This window comes from Podarcis bocagei (genome assembly GCF_964188305.1).
Source record: "Podarcis bocagei genome assembly, chromosome: Z".
NCBI lineage: Eukaryota > Metazoa > Chordata > Lepidosauria > Squamata > Lacertidae > Podarcis > Podarcis bocagei.
In genome coordinates, this window is record NC_138140.1 from 18,283,358 (window position 1) to 18,302,006 (window position 18,649).

General features: G+C 44.2%; 2 protein-coding genes across 3 annotated transcripts in view; one reads left to right on the forward strand and one right to left on the reverse strand.

The window, feature by feature from the left end:
* DBH (dopamine beta-hydroxylase) overlaps nt 1-12,363 on the forward strand; it is a 40,285-nt gene extending 27,922 nt beyond the window's left edge. For both annotated transcript variants that reach the window (XM_081178750.1, XM_081178749.1), the window contains 5 exons: nt 882-920; nt 3,113-3,172; nt 3,670-3,797; nt 4,421-4,580; nt 11,317-12,363. In XM_081178750.1, coding sequence (XP_081034876.1) covers nt 882-920; nt 3,113-3,172; nt 3,670-3,797; nt 4,421-4,580; nt 11,317-11,451 — 522 coding nt within the window. In that variant the 3' untranslated portion in view covers nt 11,452-12,363. The remainder of the gene's footprint in view (nt 1-881; nt 921-3,112; nt 3,173-3,669; nt 3,798-4,420; nt 4,581-11,316) is intronic.
* Nucleotides 12,364-12,444: 81 nt separating this feature from the next.
* SARDH (sarcosine dehydrogenase) overlaps nt 12,445-18,649 on the reverse strand; it is a 56,323-nt gene continuing 50,118 nt past the window's right edge. The window contains exons 20-22 of the mRNA XM_081178705.1: nt 17,601-17,769; nt 16,053-16,188; nt 12,445-14,180 (exon numbers count right to left, since the gene is read on the reverse strand). Coding sequence (XP_081034831.1) covers nt 14,055-14,180; nt 16,053-16,188; nt 17,601-17,769 — 431 coding nt within the window. The 3' untranslated portion in view covers nt 12,445-14,054. The remainder of the gene's footprint in view (nt 14,181-16,052; nt 16,189-17,600; nt 17,770-18,649) is intronic.

Below are 18,649 nucleotides of genomic sequence, written 5' to 3' on the forward strand. Positions count from 1 at the left end.
GCAGAATGCCGCGGTGAGACTCCTTATGGGGTCCTCGCTGCGGGATCACATTCACCTGGTTCTATACCAGCTGCACTGGCTCCTGGTGGAGTACAGGATCAGTTTTAAGGTGCTGGTTTTAAGCTTTAAAGCCCTATATGGCCTAGAACCCTCATACCTACGGGGCCGCCTCTCCTGGTATGTCCCACGGAGGACCTTACAGTCTTCAAACAAAAGCATCTTGGATGTCCCGGGCCATAGGGAGGTTAGGCTGGCCTCAACCAGAGCCAGGGCTTTTTCGGCTGTGGCCCCGATCTGGTGGAACACTCTGTCACAAGAGACTAGGGCCCTGCGGGACTTGACATCTTTCCGCAGGGCCTGCAAAACAAAGCTGTTCCACCAGGCCCAGTCAGACCCCCTCCTTTGGTAATCCTCATAGAACTCTAGCCCAATGGTTGCCATTAATTTGATTCTGAATTGACTTTAGAATGAATTGACATTAGAATGTATTTCAATTAATTGATTGTGATTTTATGTAAACTGCATTACTTTTACTGTTGTTAGCCGCTCTGAGCCCGGCTTTGGCTGGGGAGGGAGGATATAAATAAATTATTATTATTATTATTATTATTATTATTATTATTATTATTATTATTATTTAATATTCAGCTGTGATTCGTTGGACTAGATGGTGCATTGGGTCCCCTCCCAACTCTACAATTCCATGGTTCCAATGCATTTTAAAATAAGCCTAGAGTGCCCTGCAGTTAAGGGACAGAGGTTCTCTACCCTGCGAAGCAATATCTCTCACCCTCAAAGCCTTCCATCACATTTCCCTTCCACCTCAGTTACCCTCTGCTTACCTGTACATCTCTCTACTCCTGTCTCCCGCTTTATTTTAGGAGATCCGTATGTTAAAGAAAATTGTGACTGTTTTCCCGGTAAGCACATGTCTAAATGATGTTTTGTTTAATCCTTCGTAGGAGTTTTTTTTTTTGGGGGGGGGACACTCTGCCACCTTATAATTCATTAATAATACCCATCAGTCCTAGGGATATGGATGAGGATAACCCTCTGAGTGATGGGGTAAACTCCAAAGGGCATACACACACCAAAAGAGTTTCTCTTTGGGTCAGTCCTTTGGGATGTGACAACAGCTGCTCTGACTGAGTGCTTGGTTGTAGATGGGCTTGCCTCTAGGCAAGGGATTTGAGCAGGTGGGGGGGGGGAGAGAGAGAGAGAGAGAGAGAGAGAGAGAGATTTAACCAGGCTTCCAAGCCAGAGATGGAATGCTAGGAACCTCTGTTGTTGCAAGAGCATGAGTTGTTGCTGGCATCAGTCTGTCTCAGGAGACAATGGAGTGTGCCTGCAGGGATTGAGTTAAATCACTGTGTTAGCAGCACAGAAGTTACTCCCCTGGGGTTCAAAGCCTGGGCAGTGTGAATGGAGGTCCTGGGCTGCCCACACCACAAGACCACCCTCTCAGCCTGGCTGATGTGGTCCAGAGGAAAGCAGAGCAATATGTTTGGCACCAGCTTGGCTACAGGAGCTGCCAGAAGGAGACGTACAAGGCACCATCCAACCACCTTCAAGACTCCACTCTGTATTTGTATAGAGTTTACTCCTTGGCCTTTTCTTCTGAAGATATCCCACAAGACAGTGGAGGTTTAGGATCAGGGTTTTCCTTCTCTCCTACCTGGGCTCCCTTCCCAGGTTGGGAAGCCCCACCTGCCCATCACTTCCTTCTACAATGCATTCAGAAACTGCCTTCTTGACCACTGGGCCTACTATTGGTCTCATCTGCTTAATCTGCTGGAGCCTGTCTTCACAGGCAGGGAAAGTCCCTAACACACCAGAAGTTTGTGACCTGTTGGCTCCCCTCACCTCGTTTAGCAGGCCAGTTGAAGCTGTTCCTGGGGTGTGGCCGCTGTCATATGCTGACAGCTTCTAGGAGCCGCAGGTGAGAGCTAAGTGCAGGGTGGGGACCAAAGGTGGACAAATTACCCCTGAAAGATCATGACATGTCTCCTAATCAGAGAAACTGCCCTTCCCCTAACACTCCATGTGTTGCTCATAAATACGTACCCAGTGTGGTGGTGAGTTTGCTGCAATTTTGCTATTTTATATTCCTTGCTGCTTTTCTTGTATTTAAATACTTTTACTGAGTCTCTTTCATATTGATTGGCCCATCTATCTCAGTGTCCTCTGCACTGACTGGCAGCAGCTCTCCAGGGTTTCAGGCAGGGATTCTTGAACGTTACATGAGTGGAGGCACCAGATGGCATGGCGTGGATCCCTGCCACTTTTTCTCTTGCTGCAGAGCCCTGGTGTCACAGATGCACAGGCCCAGCTGGTCATTCTCCCCAGAAGGAACGCTGTTGAAAAGCATTAGCGTCCCAAGAGGAAGTGAGGGCAGGTGATGCAGACACCAGCTCTCTGGCGCTTTTCTGTTTATTTCCAGGGTTTTCTCTCGACACAGACTGCCTTTTTGGCTGGGGCTCTCAGCTATCCAAAGATGACAAATTGAACAGATATAAGACAAAAAGGAATGGAGAGGAAAATATGCACAGAAACCCTGTATGGGTGAGAATAGGAGACAGGGAAGTGTGATTTAGCTGGAAGAGATAAGGACATAAGAGGAACCCAGCTGGATCAGGCAAAAAGGCCCTTTCAGCCCAGCATCCTGCTCTCACTTATGTCCATTTACTATAGGACTGCAGAACCCCAAGCCTGGGGCCCAAATGCAGCTCTTCAGTCCTTTCTGTCTGACCCTTGCAACTCTCACCAGCCACACCCCTCAACAGCTTGGCTTCACACCCTCCCTGAGTGTTTTTGCATGACTGTAAATATGTCCTTGAACTCTGATAATGCCACTTGCTTGCCTGGAAGGAGGATTGAGAAAGGAATGTTTGTGTGTGTGTGTGTGTGTGTGTGTGTGTGTGTGTGTGTGTGTGTGTAGAAACTAACCTACTGCACATGGGTAAAATTCAAATCCATTGCCCACTTTCACCTTTGTCCCCACTCACCACAGCCATATGACCTCCAAAAAGTTGCCCATTAGAGAATGCAGCCCTCAGGCTGAAAAGCTCCCTGCTCCCGCCCCAGTTTCAAATATGTGTTTTTCTACCAACAGGGTGATGTTCTAAGAACCACCTGCATGTACAACACTGAAGACAGGACTAAGGCAACTGTGGTGAGCATCTCTGGATAGGTTCTGGGGTACAGTATGGATTTGTGCCACTTGTGAAGATATGCAAAAACCCAAAAGCCAAAGGGGTGCTTCCTTCGTTTTCTGTCTAACACTGCATATGACATGCAAAACCAGAACGAAGTACTCGAAATAAACAGTAGTACAAATTCCCATTCTTAATCTGCATAGTTTATAGACACCCTTTTGCAGAATGTGGATTGCTTGATCGTGTAACTTTTTAATATTGCATTTTGTAACATGGAACACTATGATTTTTGGCCTCCTTCTGAAACTGGGTGAGGGTGTAATCCAAGTGAGACCATGTCTACTTAGAAAGAAGTCCTGTTGGATTGAATGGGGTTTACTCCCAAATGAAGGAAAGACTATGGAATGTGGGAGTTTGGGTTTGGTGTGCAATGGGAAAGGCCTCCTTCATGGGAGGAGTCAACAGAACTGGGTCCCTCCATTCACATCTTCTTCTCAATTTCTGCAACCTACAGGGCGGTTTTGGCATTATGGAAGAGATGTGTGTGAACTACATCCACTACTACCCCCAGACGGAGTTGGAGCTTTGTAAGAGCGCCATAGATTTGGGCTACCTCCATCGCTATTTTAATCTAGTAAACAGGTAATGCATTGTAATTGCCCTAATGTGAGATCATTAACTGAGGGACAAACTGGCTTGCTGGAGGATCCACCAAAATGGTCTCTGGTAGGGCTACCTTGACCCAAACTGAGCTGACGCAGAGAAAACCCAACCCAGCTTGAATCCAGACCCAGAATCAATTTGTGGGACAGGGCTAAAGTTTAATTAGGGTTATTTAAAGCCTAATTTAACATACGATCAACAGGGACACTCACAGTCCTACCTGTAGATACCATTGGGGATGGAACCTCTTGTATGCAAAGCAGCTGCTTTGCTCTACTGAACTATCACTCTGCCCCTTAAAATAAAGCAAGATTCTGGTCCCCAGAATTCTGAAGGAAGGACTGAGTTTAACAGGAACATAGAAAGCTGCCTTATACTGAATCAGATCCTTGGTCCATCTAGCTCAGTTTTGTCCACTCTGACTGGCAGTGGCTTTTGGGGATTTCAGGCAGGGAGTCTTTTCCCAGCTCCACCTGCAGATTCTATGTATTGAACCTGGAACCTTCTGCAGGTGCTGTACTACTAAGCTGTTTTTGATGTTATGAGGCTTTGCCTTTTTCTCTTCTTCCCTTCCTGAGACAAGAGTTTTCTCCTTCTGGCAGGTTTAACAATGAGGATGTCTGCACATGCCCAGAGACCTCTGTCACAGAGCAATTTGCTTCTGTCCCTTGGAATTCTTTCAACAGAGATGTCCTGAAGTCCCTGTATGACTTTGCCCCAATTTCTATGCATTGTAATAAATCCTCAGCAGTGCTTTTTCCGGTATGTATAGCAATGAGGAACTTTGGGGGAAGCTGGGGGAAGTGGACAGAGAAATCAAAGGTGTTTTACCAATTCCTTGGTCTGTGCTGGGTTTCTTTGTCAATGAACACAAGGGCTAATATCTAAGTGAACTATTGGAATTAATGGGTCTACTCCACAGGTTTATTCAGATCCTGGGCACATTACATCGGTTTTCCCGATTGTAAAACCAGCATTTCTGTCCTGTTCTAATGTTCCTTTCATGTGGCAGTACTTGTGGCATTATGGAGCTGTGGCTTTTTTTACCACAGTGGCTTTTTTGATCTAGCCCAAACCCCTGCAATGCATGTCATGCTGAATGTCATTCACACCACTGGGTGTGGCATGACATAAAGATGAACATCACTGGACAACGCCAATACTCCCCACCTCTTCTGCACATGCGAGCTTCTGTTCTCCCACATCTCCCCTTAAAACAGCAGGATGGAATTGTAATATGGTATAACTGCTTAAAATTTCATCACTTTACTCCCACAATTTTCTGGGTTAAGGGGGTTGCAAATGGATTTTTTTTCCTGGAATCAAATAACATGGAAATGAGTGCTAATCTTCTGCTATATTCTGCCAGATTTCAGGAAGTGGTTTTTACTTTATTTGAAAGCGCAAATATAATGTGCAAATTAATAGTTTGGGCAACATAAGGGAAATAGAATAAAGTGTTGTTTGAATGTAGCCCACAACTAATGTTGGACAAGTTGGTCTTGGCCATTAATTTCAATAGGTCTACTCTGAGTAGGGCTAGCATTGGATACAACCCATTGCATTCTTTTTTCATGATGAAGACAAGTGGAACAAGTTCCCCTCCTCCCTTCCAAGTATTATTTTGCCCTGTTTTGCATTGCATGCATATTATTATTCACAACTGTCTAATTTTCTCCCCATTGCATTGCCCATCCAAAGGCACAGGCACATGTTTCTAAGTAGTAATGCAGACCTGAATGGCCACAGTGTGTTGCCTATGCATGAAGGTCTACAGCTAGCACAAGTGGAGACTCCTCTGGAGCAACAGATTTATGCTTTTCATATCAGAAGTGCAAAATTCCATAGGTATTTCTCAGTGACATTGAATATAAAGCACCAAACACACATACATACACGCACCCCAGCTCTCAGGGCATCCCAGGAGAAAAAAATGTGCCTTTTTGACTGTCTATTTTAGACTCTTTCAGCCCAAAGATAGGTCTCATAGAAAGTGACAATGAATAATCTTGGCCAGGAGGGACATGTGATGAGCAGCCTTCATCACTGAAGACCTTTGCTTCTGTAGTTGGACTTTAAAAGTAATCACCCAAACTGTTTTAAATCATAAATAGAAGGATTGAATCCACTTTATGAAGGGGAAGTTCTTGGATTTGGAGGACAATGCAAGGCTAGGGAAACTTTTGTATGATCCACCAAGGCAAGGCCTACTAGGGATGACTCAGAGCTCCACATCTGCTGATGCCTGGAATCCATGTGGTCTCTAGGGGCAAGAGGGGGCCTCCACCCAATTCCACATGTAGAACCCTGTTGAATCTTAACTTCAGTGCTGGTGACTCCATTGCATCTGAGGACAGCAAGCTAGTTTAGAGGGTGTAGGTCAAACCATCAGCTTGCCACTGCTTCCTGCACATTCCTCCTGAGGCTACTGCCTCACTCTGCTGAATGATAAGACCAGATTTGCATTCTGGAATGGAATCAGGAATCTGTCACACTGTGAGAAGACCATACCTAAAGAAAATTGGGCTGTTCTAAGCCTCTTTCCCTGAGTTTGGCATTGGATGGTTGAACTCACTCCAGAGTTTTGGAGCTGTTCTGCTATTCACCCCTTGTTTTTTTGGCATCTAGTTCCCAAAGAAGTGGGATGATGAACAAAAGGCTTAGAGTTGAGAGGTCAAGCACATGGCCCCAATTGTGCAGAAAGTTCAGTGCTCACCATCAAACACTTAAAGGACTGGAAGTTAAGAAATGCCTTTGAAAGCAGCTATCTTATCTGGACAGAGGTGGGGGAATAACTTATTCACACAGTGCATAGTTAAACTATGGAACTCACTCCCACAGGGAGGCAGTGATGGCCACCAACCTAGATGGCTTTTATAAGAAGTTTAGACAAATTAATAGTGAAGGCTATTGATGGCTACAAGCCACGATGACTAAGCTCTGCCTCCTGAGGCAGCAATGGAAGCAGCAATGCTTCTGAGTACCAGTTGCAGGAAACACAGGAGGGGAGAGGGCTCTTGTGCTCGCAGCCTGTTTCCCACAGGCATCTGGTTGGCCGCTGTAAGAACAGGATGCTAGCTTGAGGCAGCAGGGCTTGCCATATGGAGGTCTACTGTGATATCAGAACTTCCATGACCAGGGATAGTCTACTTCTGAATGCCAGTTTTAGGGAACCATAAAAAGGAAGGGTTGCTGTTGTGCTCAGGTCCGGCTTGTGGGCTTCCCATAATGGGCATCTGTAGTTGGCCACTGTAAGAACAGGATGCTGGACTAGATGAGCCATTGGCCGGATCCAGGAAGCACTTCTTATGTTCTGAACTGTATTGGGGAGGCAACATTGGCTGTAATTAGAGTTGACACTAAACAGCAGCTAAAGGCAACTGACATGGCTAAATCCTTGGAGGATGGATGGCAGCTAACAGATTGAGGTTGAATCCTGACAAGACAGAAGTGCTGTTTCTGAGGGAAGGAGGCAAGCGGGTGTGGAGGACTCCCTGGTCCTGAATGGGGTAACTGTGCCCCATTCAGGACCAGGTGCGCAGCCTGGGAGTCATTCTGGACTCACAGCTGTCCATGGAGGTGCAGGTCAATTCTGTGTCCAGGGCAGCTGCTTATCAGCTCCACCTGGTACGCAGGCTGAGACCCTACCTGCCCGCAGACTGTCTCGCCAGAGTGGTGCATGCTCTAGTTATCTCTTGCTTGGACTACTGCAATGCGCTCTATGTGGGGCTACCTTTGAAGGTTACCCGGAAACTACAACTAGCCAGAATGTGGCAGCTAGATTGGTGACTGGGAGCGGCCACTGAGACCACATAACACCGGTTTTGAAAGACCTACACTGGCTCCTAGTATGTTTCCAAGCACAATTCAAAGTGTTGGTGCTGACCTTTAAAGCCCTAAACGGCCTCGGTCCAGTATACCTGAAGGAGCATCTCCACCCCCATCATTCCATCCGGACACTGAGGTCCAGCACTGAGGGCCTTCTGGCGGTTCCCTCGCTGCGAGAAGCCAAGTTACAGGGAACCAGGCAGAGGGCCTTCTTGGTAGTGGCACCCACCCTGTGGAACGCCCTCCCACCAGATGTCAAAGAGAAAAATAACTACCAAACTTTTAGAAGACATCTGAAGGCAGCCCTGTTTAGGGAAGCTTTTAATGTTTATTTTTATTTTTTTTTAAATCATTTTTATTAACCGACCAATCAAATAAAATCACATCACATCACATAAATTCTGAATTACAAAGACGAATTTTAAATTTTTGTTGGGGGTACCCATATTTCAAGTTCCGAAGGGGATTCCAATCATCTTCTTGCTGCTGCGTTAATGTCCACAAATCTGTCCAAATAATGTTCACAATTCTGTCCAGTCCTATCTTGCTGTTTCCACATCTCATCTTATTATTTTCATATATTTTTCTTTTTTCTTTGTGATCTCTTCTGATAATCTCCTTAAGCAGGTAAACACAAATTGTAATCCTGTGTGAATTTTTCCGTTCGTCCAATAACCATATCGAGATGGTTGGTTTTTTTTTAAAGATATTTATTAAAGGTTTAATAGTTACAGAAAAAAGAAGAAAAAAACAGTAAAAAGTTCACAATACATCAAAAACAAAACAAAAAACAAAAAAGAACAATACAATACAAGAAAAACAAAAACATTCAAATAACACATCCAATATTTCTATATCTCTACCTTTCATTTACTTGTATCATCGACCTCCTCACACCTCCCTTTTTTGTATTCTTGTTCAATTAGCTATTTCAGCAAATCCTTTCCATCTTTCTCAATTTTTGTTCTATAATTTATCTTAACACAACCTGACCTTAAATTTTACACTTTGGCCCATTAACAATCTATTTTTACTTAGTTCTTTATAACATTTCTGCTAAAACCATGTAACTTCATTCCAGCATCCTTCTAACATTCATTAATTTTACAATATTTCTGTAAATATACTTTGAATTTTTTCCAATCTTCTTCCACCAACTCTTCTCCCTGGTCTCGGATTCTGCCAGTCATTTCCGCCAATTCCATGTAGTCCATCAGATTCATCTGCCATTCTTCCCGGGTGGGTAAATCTTGTGTCTTCCAGTGCTTTGCGATGAGTATTCTTGCTGCTGTTGTAGCATACATAAAAAAGGTTCTATCCTTCTTTGGCACCAATTGGCCGACCATGCTCAGGAGAAAGGCCTCTGGTTTCTTCAGGAAGGTATATTTAAATACCTTTTTCATTTCATTATAAATCATCTCCCAGAAGTTCTTAATCCTTGGGCATGTCCACCAAAGGTGAAAGAATGTACCTTCAGTCTCCTTACATTTCCAACATTTGTTATCAGGCAAATGGTAGATTTTTGCAAGCTTGACTGGTATTATGTACCACCTATAGATCATTTTCATTAGATTCTCTCTTAAGGCATTACATGCCGTAAACCTCATACCTGTGGTCCATAACTGTTCCCAGTCAGCCATCATAATATTATGTCCTACATCTTGTGCCCATTTGATCATAGCAGATTTCACCGTTTCATCCTGAGTATTCCATTTCAACAGCAAGTTATACATTCTTGACAAATTCTTAACTTTGGGGTCTAACAATTCTGTTTCCAATTTTGATTTTTCCACCTGGAAGCCTAATTTTTTGTCCAAATTATATGCCTCCATTATTTGATAATAATGGAGCCAGTCTCACACTCTGTTTTTTAATTTTTCAAAGCTCTGCAGTTTTATTCTATCTCCCTCTTGCTCCAGAATTTCCCAATACTTCGGCCATTTGGCCTCCATATTGAGTTTTTTCTGAGCCTTTGCTTCCATTGATGACAGCCATCTCGGGGTTTTATTTTCTAACAGGTCTTTATATCTTATCCAGACATTAAACAGTGCTTTCCTGACAATATGGTTTCCATGTATCATCACTTCCACAAATAAAAGCACTCTTTCCATCATTAATCTTCATAAATCTGTCGCCTTCTTTATCCTCCTCCCAAACATAAGTCTTTCGACAGAACTTGCCAAAATGGCGACACTGTTTTTTACTGCGTCATCCCAAAGCTCTTGTACTTTCCACGATCTCCTTAAAACATGCTTTTGGTTAGAAATTATCTCCACACAGTCTTAAATCTCCAGCTTAGGTCATTTAAGCGGCATTTCTGACTTGTGGGTGGGATTATTGGTTAATCACATAGAAGGAAGAAAGGAAAGTCCCCCCCCCCATCCAGTCCCGTTGCCGACATACTGAGCCTTGATGTGTCTTCTCATGATATATTCCTGTTTATCCGACCTGTCTTCTTTCTCAGAGATCCCTTCAATTAGCAGTCTTTACTCCCCATTCTTCCTTGAAATATGTGCATTTGCTTCTTTCTAACTGTTTCTTTTGAAGTTGCTGCAGCTAGTGGCGCAAATCAGAGACAGCGTCCAGGAGAGCCGAAGTCCACACAAGGGCTTTCTGCCTAGTGCCCCCACCCCCTCTAGTTCGGGGGTGGTATATGGGCACAGCGGGCAAGGGCAGTCCCCCCATTTCCTTGGGGGGGCAGGGAGGCTGCATACTCCCATCACAGCCTCTTAATTACCTCGTGTGGGTCGGAGAGATGTTATTGTTGGCCATCTTCCAATGTGCCCCTAGTGGCCCCCCAAGCTTTTAATGTTTAATAGGTTATTGTATTTTAGTGTTTTGTTGGAAGCTGCCCAGAGTGGCTGGGGAAACCCAGCCAGATGGGCGGGGTATAAATAACAAATTATTATTATATTATTATTATAAATATACACTTTTAGATACCCAGGAAGGTCACTTATTTCCCCAGTTGAGTTTCTCCTCAAAGTTCCTAAAATATCAGAACTACAGCTTTTTAACAACTCGGGGCAGGTCTTTCAGTATGGCTGCTCCTGTTCTGTAGAACAGCATGAATCTTGTGATGCCACAGGTACATCCTGTTGGAACTTTCCAGAAACGAATGAAGATGTTTCTGTCTGGACAAGCTTGTCCAGCAGGATGAAGTCTCTATCTTAGGCATTCACAGAATCAGAATCATAGAATCATAGAGTTGGATGGGATCCCAAGAGTCATCTAGTCCAACCCCCTGCGATGCAGAAATCTCAACTAAAGCACTCATCCAACCTCTGCTTAAAACCATCCAATGTGGTCAGAAAGTTCTTCCCAATGTTTAGTCCAAATCCCTTTTGTTGTAACTTGAAGCCATTGGTTTGGATCCTACCCTCCAGAGCAGGAGAAAACAAGCTTGGTCCATCCTCCATGTGATACCCTTCAAATATTTGAAGATGGCTATTGTATCTCCTTTCAGTTTCCTCTTTTTCAGGCTAAACATTCAGTCTGTTATCATTTATAAACCTCTTGTTCATTGTTGCTGATTTGCACTGTTATTCAAAATATTTCTTAGCAGTTTTTACAGTGTATTTGTAAGTTACTGTGACTTACCATGGGATGTATGTAAAATGATGATGATAATGATGATGATGAATAATTAATGAACTGCTTCTCTCTCCAGGGTGAATGGGAGAGGCAACCTGTACCGAAGATCACAGAGATACTACAGGAACCAGAGTCAAGCTGCGAGCCCAACCTAGTCCATCCCCCAGTGTCTCCCACTCTTGTTAAACTCAACAAGGTGCCTTTAAAGTGAGAGCTGGACCTAACTTAGGCCCCATCCACACCTTACATTTAAAGCACTATGATACCACTTTAAACTTCCCCCAAATATTATTTCCCTCCAATAATTCATTAAGGGTACAGAGAACTGTTAGAAGAATGGAGATGGGGTGTGTGTCTCCTAACAGGGCTACAATTCTCAGAGTGGTTTAACAATCAATCCCTCTTCACAGCGAACTCTGGGAACTGTAACTCTAACAGCTTTCAACACCCTGAACAAGCTACAGTTCCCATGATTTTTTTTTGGGGGGGGGCAGAAATGTTAAGCTGTGATAATACTGCTTGGAATGTATAGTACAGGTTGGGCTTTTAAGCAGACAGCTGCAATCCTCATAAAAGGATAATGGGCAAAGGAGAATTTCTTTACCACCCCAGGAGGCAGACCTAGAGCCAGGGTGTTTTGAGGTGTGTGGGGGTGTTGAGTGAAGCTCTGTTCAGAAGTTAGAACAAGCCTACAGAGAGCAGTATGCTTGGATTTCAATCATAGCAGGTCTGCGGGTGAGCGACGGGACTTATTCTCAAACAAAAATGAGCCTCACAGATGTATCTTCATAGATGGCCCCATTCTGAGGCACATAACAAGGCCTGACTCCCCTTTGGCTCTGCCTACAAACCAGATCCCACCAGGTGTTCCTCTGACCCACCCCAAGTTCTGCTCCAAAACTCAAAAGAGGAAGTCTTTTAAAATAATAATCAAATTGAGTGGGAGTGTCAAAACACAGAAAATGAGCCTAATGCCCTCTGTGTTGAGGACTGATTGGTCTGTGGACCTGAGCTGATGTGATGGAGGAACATGGACCATCTGTGTGTGTTTTTCACCCACAAACCCGTTAATAGTTACAACTCAACCCGCAACACTTATAAATAAACGTAATTGCAAAGATCACACCAAGCCTGTTGCAATGTGTATGTGCACTCTTTTCTCCTTGATGGACAAACCCCACAGTCTATGGAAGGAACACAAAGATATTAATCATCATTGTTTATTTGTGTATTTGAAGACCAGGAGACTAGTCCCCAGAAACTGCATCTGCAAAAATGGCGTTACAATTGGCTTGTCACTTCTAGCTCTATGGTTTGTTTGAGAGCCCTGCTTGCCTTATTCCTTCTGAATATCGGTTGCTGGAAACCAGAAGAGAGAATGTTCTTGTGCTCATTCCCACTGGGGCATCTGGTTGGACACTGCAAGAACAAGATGCTGGACTAGATGGGCCTTTGGCCTGATCCTGCAGGGTTCTTCTTCTTTTTGCCAATTTTTTAATTGATTTTCCATTAATTTCAATGAATTGTCACCAAATTAATAGAAATTTAAAAGCTGACTTCCCCCATGTTCCTTCTTTTTCCCTCCCTCCATTGCTGCTCCAAATACATTAGCTTTCCCAACTTTCATTTCAATATTCAATAAAATTAAACATAATTATATACAGGGTTTCTTCTTCTCCTCCTCTCCATTTTGTCACCATAATTACCCTGTGAGTTGGATTTGCCAAGAGAGAGCACTTGACCCAAGCTCCCCCACCAGCTGTCACCCTTAAGCAGGGATTTGAGCCCTGGCCTCCTGGGTCCTAGTCCAAGGCTCTATAAACACTTCGCCACACTGGCTCCTAAAGCGTATTTATCTCTAGCTTCTAGACAGGGCATTCCACCTGCCTCTTCTAAAATGCCACCTAACAGTGACAAGCCCTCAGATCATTAAGAAAGTCTGCTACTTTCATCCCAAGAACTGCTTTTATTTGTAAGCAAAGTTAATCAATTTGGCTGCATCCCCAAGCTGCCGCTGAAGTCAGCAGGCCTTCTGAGCAGGCAAGGTTAGGATCACACTGTTAAAAGCCATATAGTGACCCAACTCTGATTTCTTGGATAGGACAGGGGCTGGATGGTTGTGTTGAAATCAAGACAGTAGGGCACCGATTTGTGTCCAGTTGTCAATAGAAATAACAATATGTCCCAGAAGGCATTAAGCATCTCAGCAGAAAAGGAAGTTCATGGTAAGATTGACAGGAGTAGTGGATGCTGAAGAGAAATCACAGGGGCTGATCCTCATTGAAACTGGTACTGGGGAACGCAGGGCGCCCAAGCTATAGGCAGAGCTGGAGCCAGAGCCAGTGCCAGGCAGGGCCAACTAATTCCAGTGTTATCCCCATCTTCCTACGAGCTGACTTCTACAAAGGGCAACACTGAGACTAAGGAGGAGGAGGTGGAAGCTGACAGGCAATGCCATTCCCTAGGCTTCTCGTAAGTAGGAAAGAAGGCATATAAGAGCTAGCTGAAGGCAGAGTGGGGTTGGTGGGGCAGAACCCCATTTGCCCTAATGGACCAGCTTCCACTGCATGGGGTAGAGTGGGGTGGGGGGAAGGAACATGATTGTCATGATCTGCTACAGAGCTTCTTCTTGAGGCATTTCACTGGCCACTACCAATTAATTGGTGGAGGTCACTTCCACATTGATCTGGTCCAGCAGGGCTCTTCAAGTTTTCCTTGGGTCCTAAGCTCTGTGGAATTTTGCTGAGTCATCATTTGTCCCCTGCCCCAGCCAGCTTATAGTCTAGTCATAGTCCAGTCCTTTGTCCATCCATCTCAGTAGATCCCTTTCACTCTCTTGTTCTCTGGATCAAAGGGTGTTCTAGTGTGTGCTTTGGCTGCGTAAGGGACCCCCATCCTTTCCAAGGTGTATTCACCACTTTTCACAAAGTCCAGGGAGACCTGAAGATGAGACAAAGCCATGTTGTAGATATAAGTATTAGATATGTTCCCACCAAAAGGGTTTCGTTTAATTTTCCCCCTTGTTCTTCTTACGGCTGCTATTAACATGCAAATGAGACTGGGATTATCATGCCAGGTGGGAAAGAGCAACCCCACATGTCAAACATCTGCTTAATGAGCAATGCATTCTGCAGGGCACATTTGGTGATCAGTCCACTCAGCAGAACATCACCTGTCTGCCACAACAGCAGCAGCAGCACTGTTTCCCAGCATGGGGGCCCCTTCCACTCCTTTAATTGGGGGTTCACAGTGCCTGAACTAAAGGTTTTTTGGAGGTGAGGTACCCTTCTGAACACATCAATTCAAGGATACTGTTATGTGGGTAGCAAGCAATGTGAAAAAACACTGGAGGTGCTTGAAAGGAAAGTTCAGTAAACAAACAGCAAAACACTGCATCAAAATTGCTGTTCTGGAATATAGAAAGCTGCCTTCTATAGTCAGTCCATCTCACTTAGTACTGCCTGCACTGACTGGCAATGGCTCTCCAGGGGTTTCAGATGGGAGTTGCTGGAGATTGAACCTGCACTCTGCTGCTGCAATTCATTTTTCTTTAAAAAAGCAAAATTCCAGTCCCATGGTTCTGAAACCAGAGGCTGAATTAAACAGATACATTGAAAGCTGCCTTTCACTGAGTCAGATATCTGGTCCATCTAGCTCAGTTCTGTCTACACTGACTGGCAGCGACTCTCTAGGGTTTCGGAAAGGGAGTCTTTTCCAGCCCTACCTGGAGATGCTGGGGACTAAATCTTTTGCATTCAAAGCAGATGTTCTCCCAGTGGGATACAGCCCCTGTTCTAAGGCACACAGGCCGACACAGCTTCATCAATAAAAAGTCAACGTATCAAGTAAAAACTCCATAATTGGTCAATGACCCTAAATCCACAGCAGGGAACAGCTGAATGTCACAGTGCACCCAAGGAAACCTTATCATCATCTCATTTCGTGACAGCACAGTGTTCCCATCTCAACCTCTTGCACGTGCACACAAAAGCCCTCATCCCTTGTGACTTGTCCATCTGGTCTAAAACAAACTGTCAAGAGATTTCAGCTTCACCAACAATTCCTCCCCTCCCCAACACACACACACACACACACACACACACCACCCCTCCCTCCCTCCCTTTGATGTCAAGCTCCCCCCCCCCCCCACTTTTTGCTTAAGGCTCCTCTGTTGCATTACTAGATGCCAGCAAAAGGGAGAAGGGAATAGGCTAAAGGCATAGGGAAGGCAAAGTCATTAAATTGCTGGAAATCATGTCCACAGTGACAGGTGTATCTCCTTCTTGGATTGGGGAAAAGGTGGGCAGGCAGGCAGGGGCTGCTAAAGAACTTTGGGGCTGTGGACTACTGCCCCTCCATAATTATTCATTTTAAAAGTATTTCAACTAGTTACCCTACAGCTCTCTCAACAGCTCAGGTCAGCTCATGATGAGATTTAAAATAGGAAAGAAACAAGATATGAATAAAACACAAAAACAGCCACAAACCAATTCATCAGAGAGGGCTGGACACCACCCGGTTCTCACCCTGACTTGACCCATGGTCCCAATCTGGGGTTTCATTATTGTGTCAACGCAGGTAATAATTCTAATTAATTAACCAATTAATCAAACAACTACCCCCCCAAAAGAAACCTGATGCAGTTTCATTGTCACTAACTCATGGAACCTCCCTGTAATGTTTTGTGTAGGTTTTTTAAAGGCAGGAACAGAAAGCCTGCATTTTCAAGTATCATTGGCACTCCTAGCACCAAATAGAGAATTGCCCATTCATCTCAATGCAACTTGGAGATGTGTTGCTTCCAAGACTCACCGGTCCACCATCAGGATCCCGGATGTAGCCATAAGCTATTGTCTTGTTGATAGCATGCCCAAAGTCCGCCCTACGGATGTGCCCAACAGCTTTGCCATTCCTGAAGATGGCCTCCAAACCAAACATTGGCACTTTTCTGGAGAGAGGCAGAGAAAGCCATTAGGTAGAAAGGCATCAGATATGATGCAAGCTTATGGCAGAGGGCAAATCATGTCAGAAACTTGCCTTGCTGCAAATTCAGGAGCTGAGGAGAGAGACTAGAGCATCAAATAAACAAACATTTGCAAGTATCCAACACAAGATCCTCTCCCAGCTTTATCATTTCCCAATTTCACAAAGTAATGTGTCAAAAGGTTGAATGCAATTCAGGGGCACATTTCGAAATCTTTGCTTCGGTATTTCAAGTGCTGCTGGCATCTCCTGTTCCTTTTAGAAGGCTTCGGATATGAGATCTGTCAGCTGTCAGAAACAGTCAGTGCTAAAAAGTGCTGCACACTAGCCATCAAACTTGTTCAGAAATTAAAATACCCATGATGCACCCAATTCTAAATGAAGGTAATTGCTAAACTACATGAAACATGAACCATCAAAAACGTCCAGTCCTTCAACACTAGCAGTGTCACACCCAGTATATTGCCCAGGAATTCTAAGAAATGCAAAAGTCAGTGCATTTTTTAAATCAGTGATTAAAATTAGAGCAGTTTTGAAAGGTTTGGTCTGCCATCTTGATTCAAAATGGCATCCAATTGGATCCAAATATAGATAAAAACTGGTTCAGGAACCATTGTGCAAAATTTGGTTAAAATCAGGGTAGTTTTGAAAGGTTCCGTCCATCATCTTGATTCAAAATAATGTCCAATTGTACCCAATCACAGATGAAAACCTGGTTATCAATATTATGAACTATCAAGCAAAACTTGGGGGGGGGTGTTCTGTGAATAGTAGATCCATTACAAATCAGTGGAGCTAAGTTAAAAATGTGCATCAGCTTCAATGGGTTTACTCTGAGTAGGACTAACATGGACTAGCCTGTTGCAGATTTGATTCCAATTATAGGATACCTAATAGAAGTAGCAGTTCTAGATTCAGGTAGGTAGCCATGTTGGTCTGACACAACGAAATAAATAAATAAAAATTTAAAAAATTCTCCAGTAGCACCTGAGAGACCAACTAAGTTTTTTTCTGGGTATAAGCTTTCATGTGCATGCACGCTTCTTCAAGATAGGAAGTAGCAGTTGTTTTGTAAAGATCTGGAGAACTTTTGACATTGACATCTGCAGAGGGCAATGGAGGAGGCTGACTTAGATTGATCCATTTCAGTACTGTCAACACTGACTTCAAGGTTGCAGGAATGGACATTCTCAGCCCTGCCTGGAGATGGTGTGGAGTCCACACTTCTGCCTGGAGAGCCATGTGCTCTACTAGCTGAGTGACAGTCCTTGTCCTTTTGCAAATTAGAGAGGCCTGAAGGCCAACTTGAGAGTCTGATCAGAAATGTTGAGCTAGATGCCATCAGATACATGCAACTGCCTACCAGTGGCTACTCACTCATCAGTGGTGAAGCAGACAAGGCGGCGGAATATTCCAGCTGCTTTCTGAGCCTCAATGGCTTCCCTCCCGAGGAAAGGGGTGTCAGTTTTGAGCTTGCATGTGAAAGCCAGGCCAGCTTCTAGGGGAGTATCATCAGGACGGAGGTCTGCATGCCAGTGCCTATAGCCTGAGAAGAAACACAACAGCCACAGACAGACCACATAGAGATGACTCCCTGGCAATGGAAGGTAAACTCCCTCCACCCAGATCAACTCAGAAAGTGCCCAGTTTTTTGACATGCTCCCTCAGATCATCCTTATAGGACAATCAGGTTTCATCCAAATCCATTTTAAGAGACATTGGGCTTCATCCAAGCCTATTCTGGGAGAGACAACTTCCTACCAGCCCACCAAATCCATGTTTCCAGCACCTAACCTACTCAGAGCAAATGCATGTTACATAACAATTACAACTACTACAACTACTAATATTAAATAGCAACAATAATAAAATATGGGGGGGGCAGGTAATCGATCATATGATTTGGTGCATGTACATCATTTGAATGGCAATGCCCATCAACTCTGAGGGACCCCAGCCCCCTCAAATATTTTACTGGGGAAGCTGAAGACCCCTCAGCTGCTAGGAGTTGGCTCCTATGATAATAATAGTATTCCCAAGATAGGAAATACAATTTCAGTGATCTAGAACCACCAGAAGCTGCTATTTATCAAGTCAGACATCTAGCTAGTCTATCTAGCTCAGGAAGGAGCTTTTCCCAGGCAAATGGGGATTGAACTTGGGACATTCTGCATGCACAGCATATGCTCTACCACTGAGCTATGACCCTTCCCCTAAGAGCTATGGCATCTCTGTGATCATAAGTAGCCTGAGAAATGGGGAAATAATCAATCAAGTCTGGGAAACAGGAATGGAATGAGTGCAAAGAAGTCTGTAGCCTCCATTATGACTGTGGGCTTTTGGCATACACACAGAGAGAGATTCAGACACAGCTGCCAGTAGAGTTTGAATCAAAGTGGCTGTTGAGAAGGCTTAGCCTGATCCAA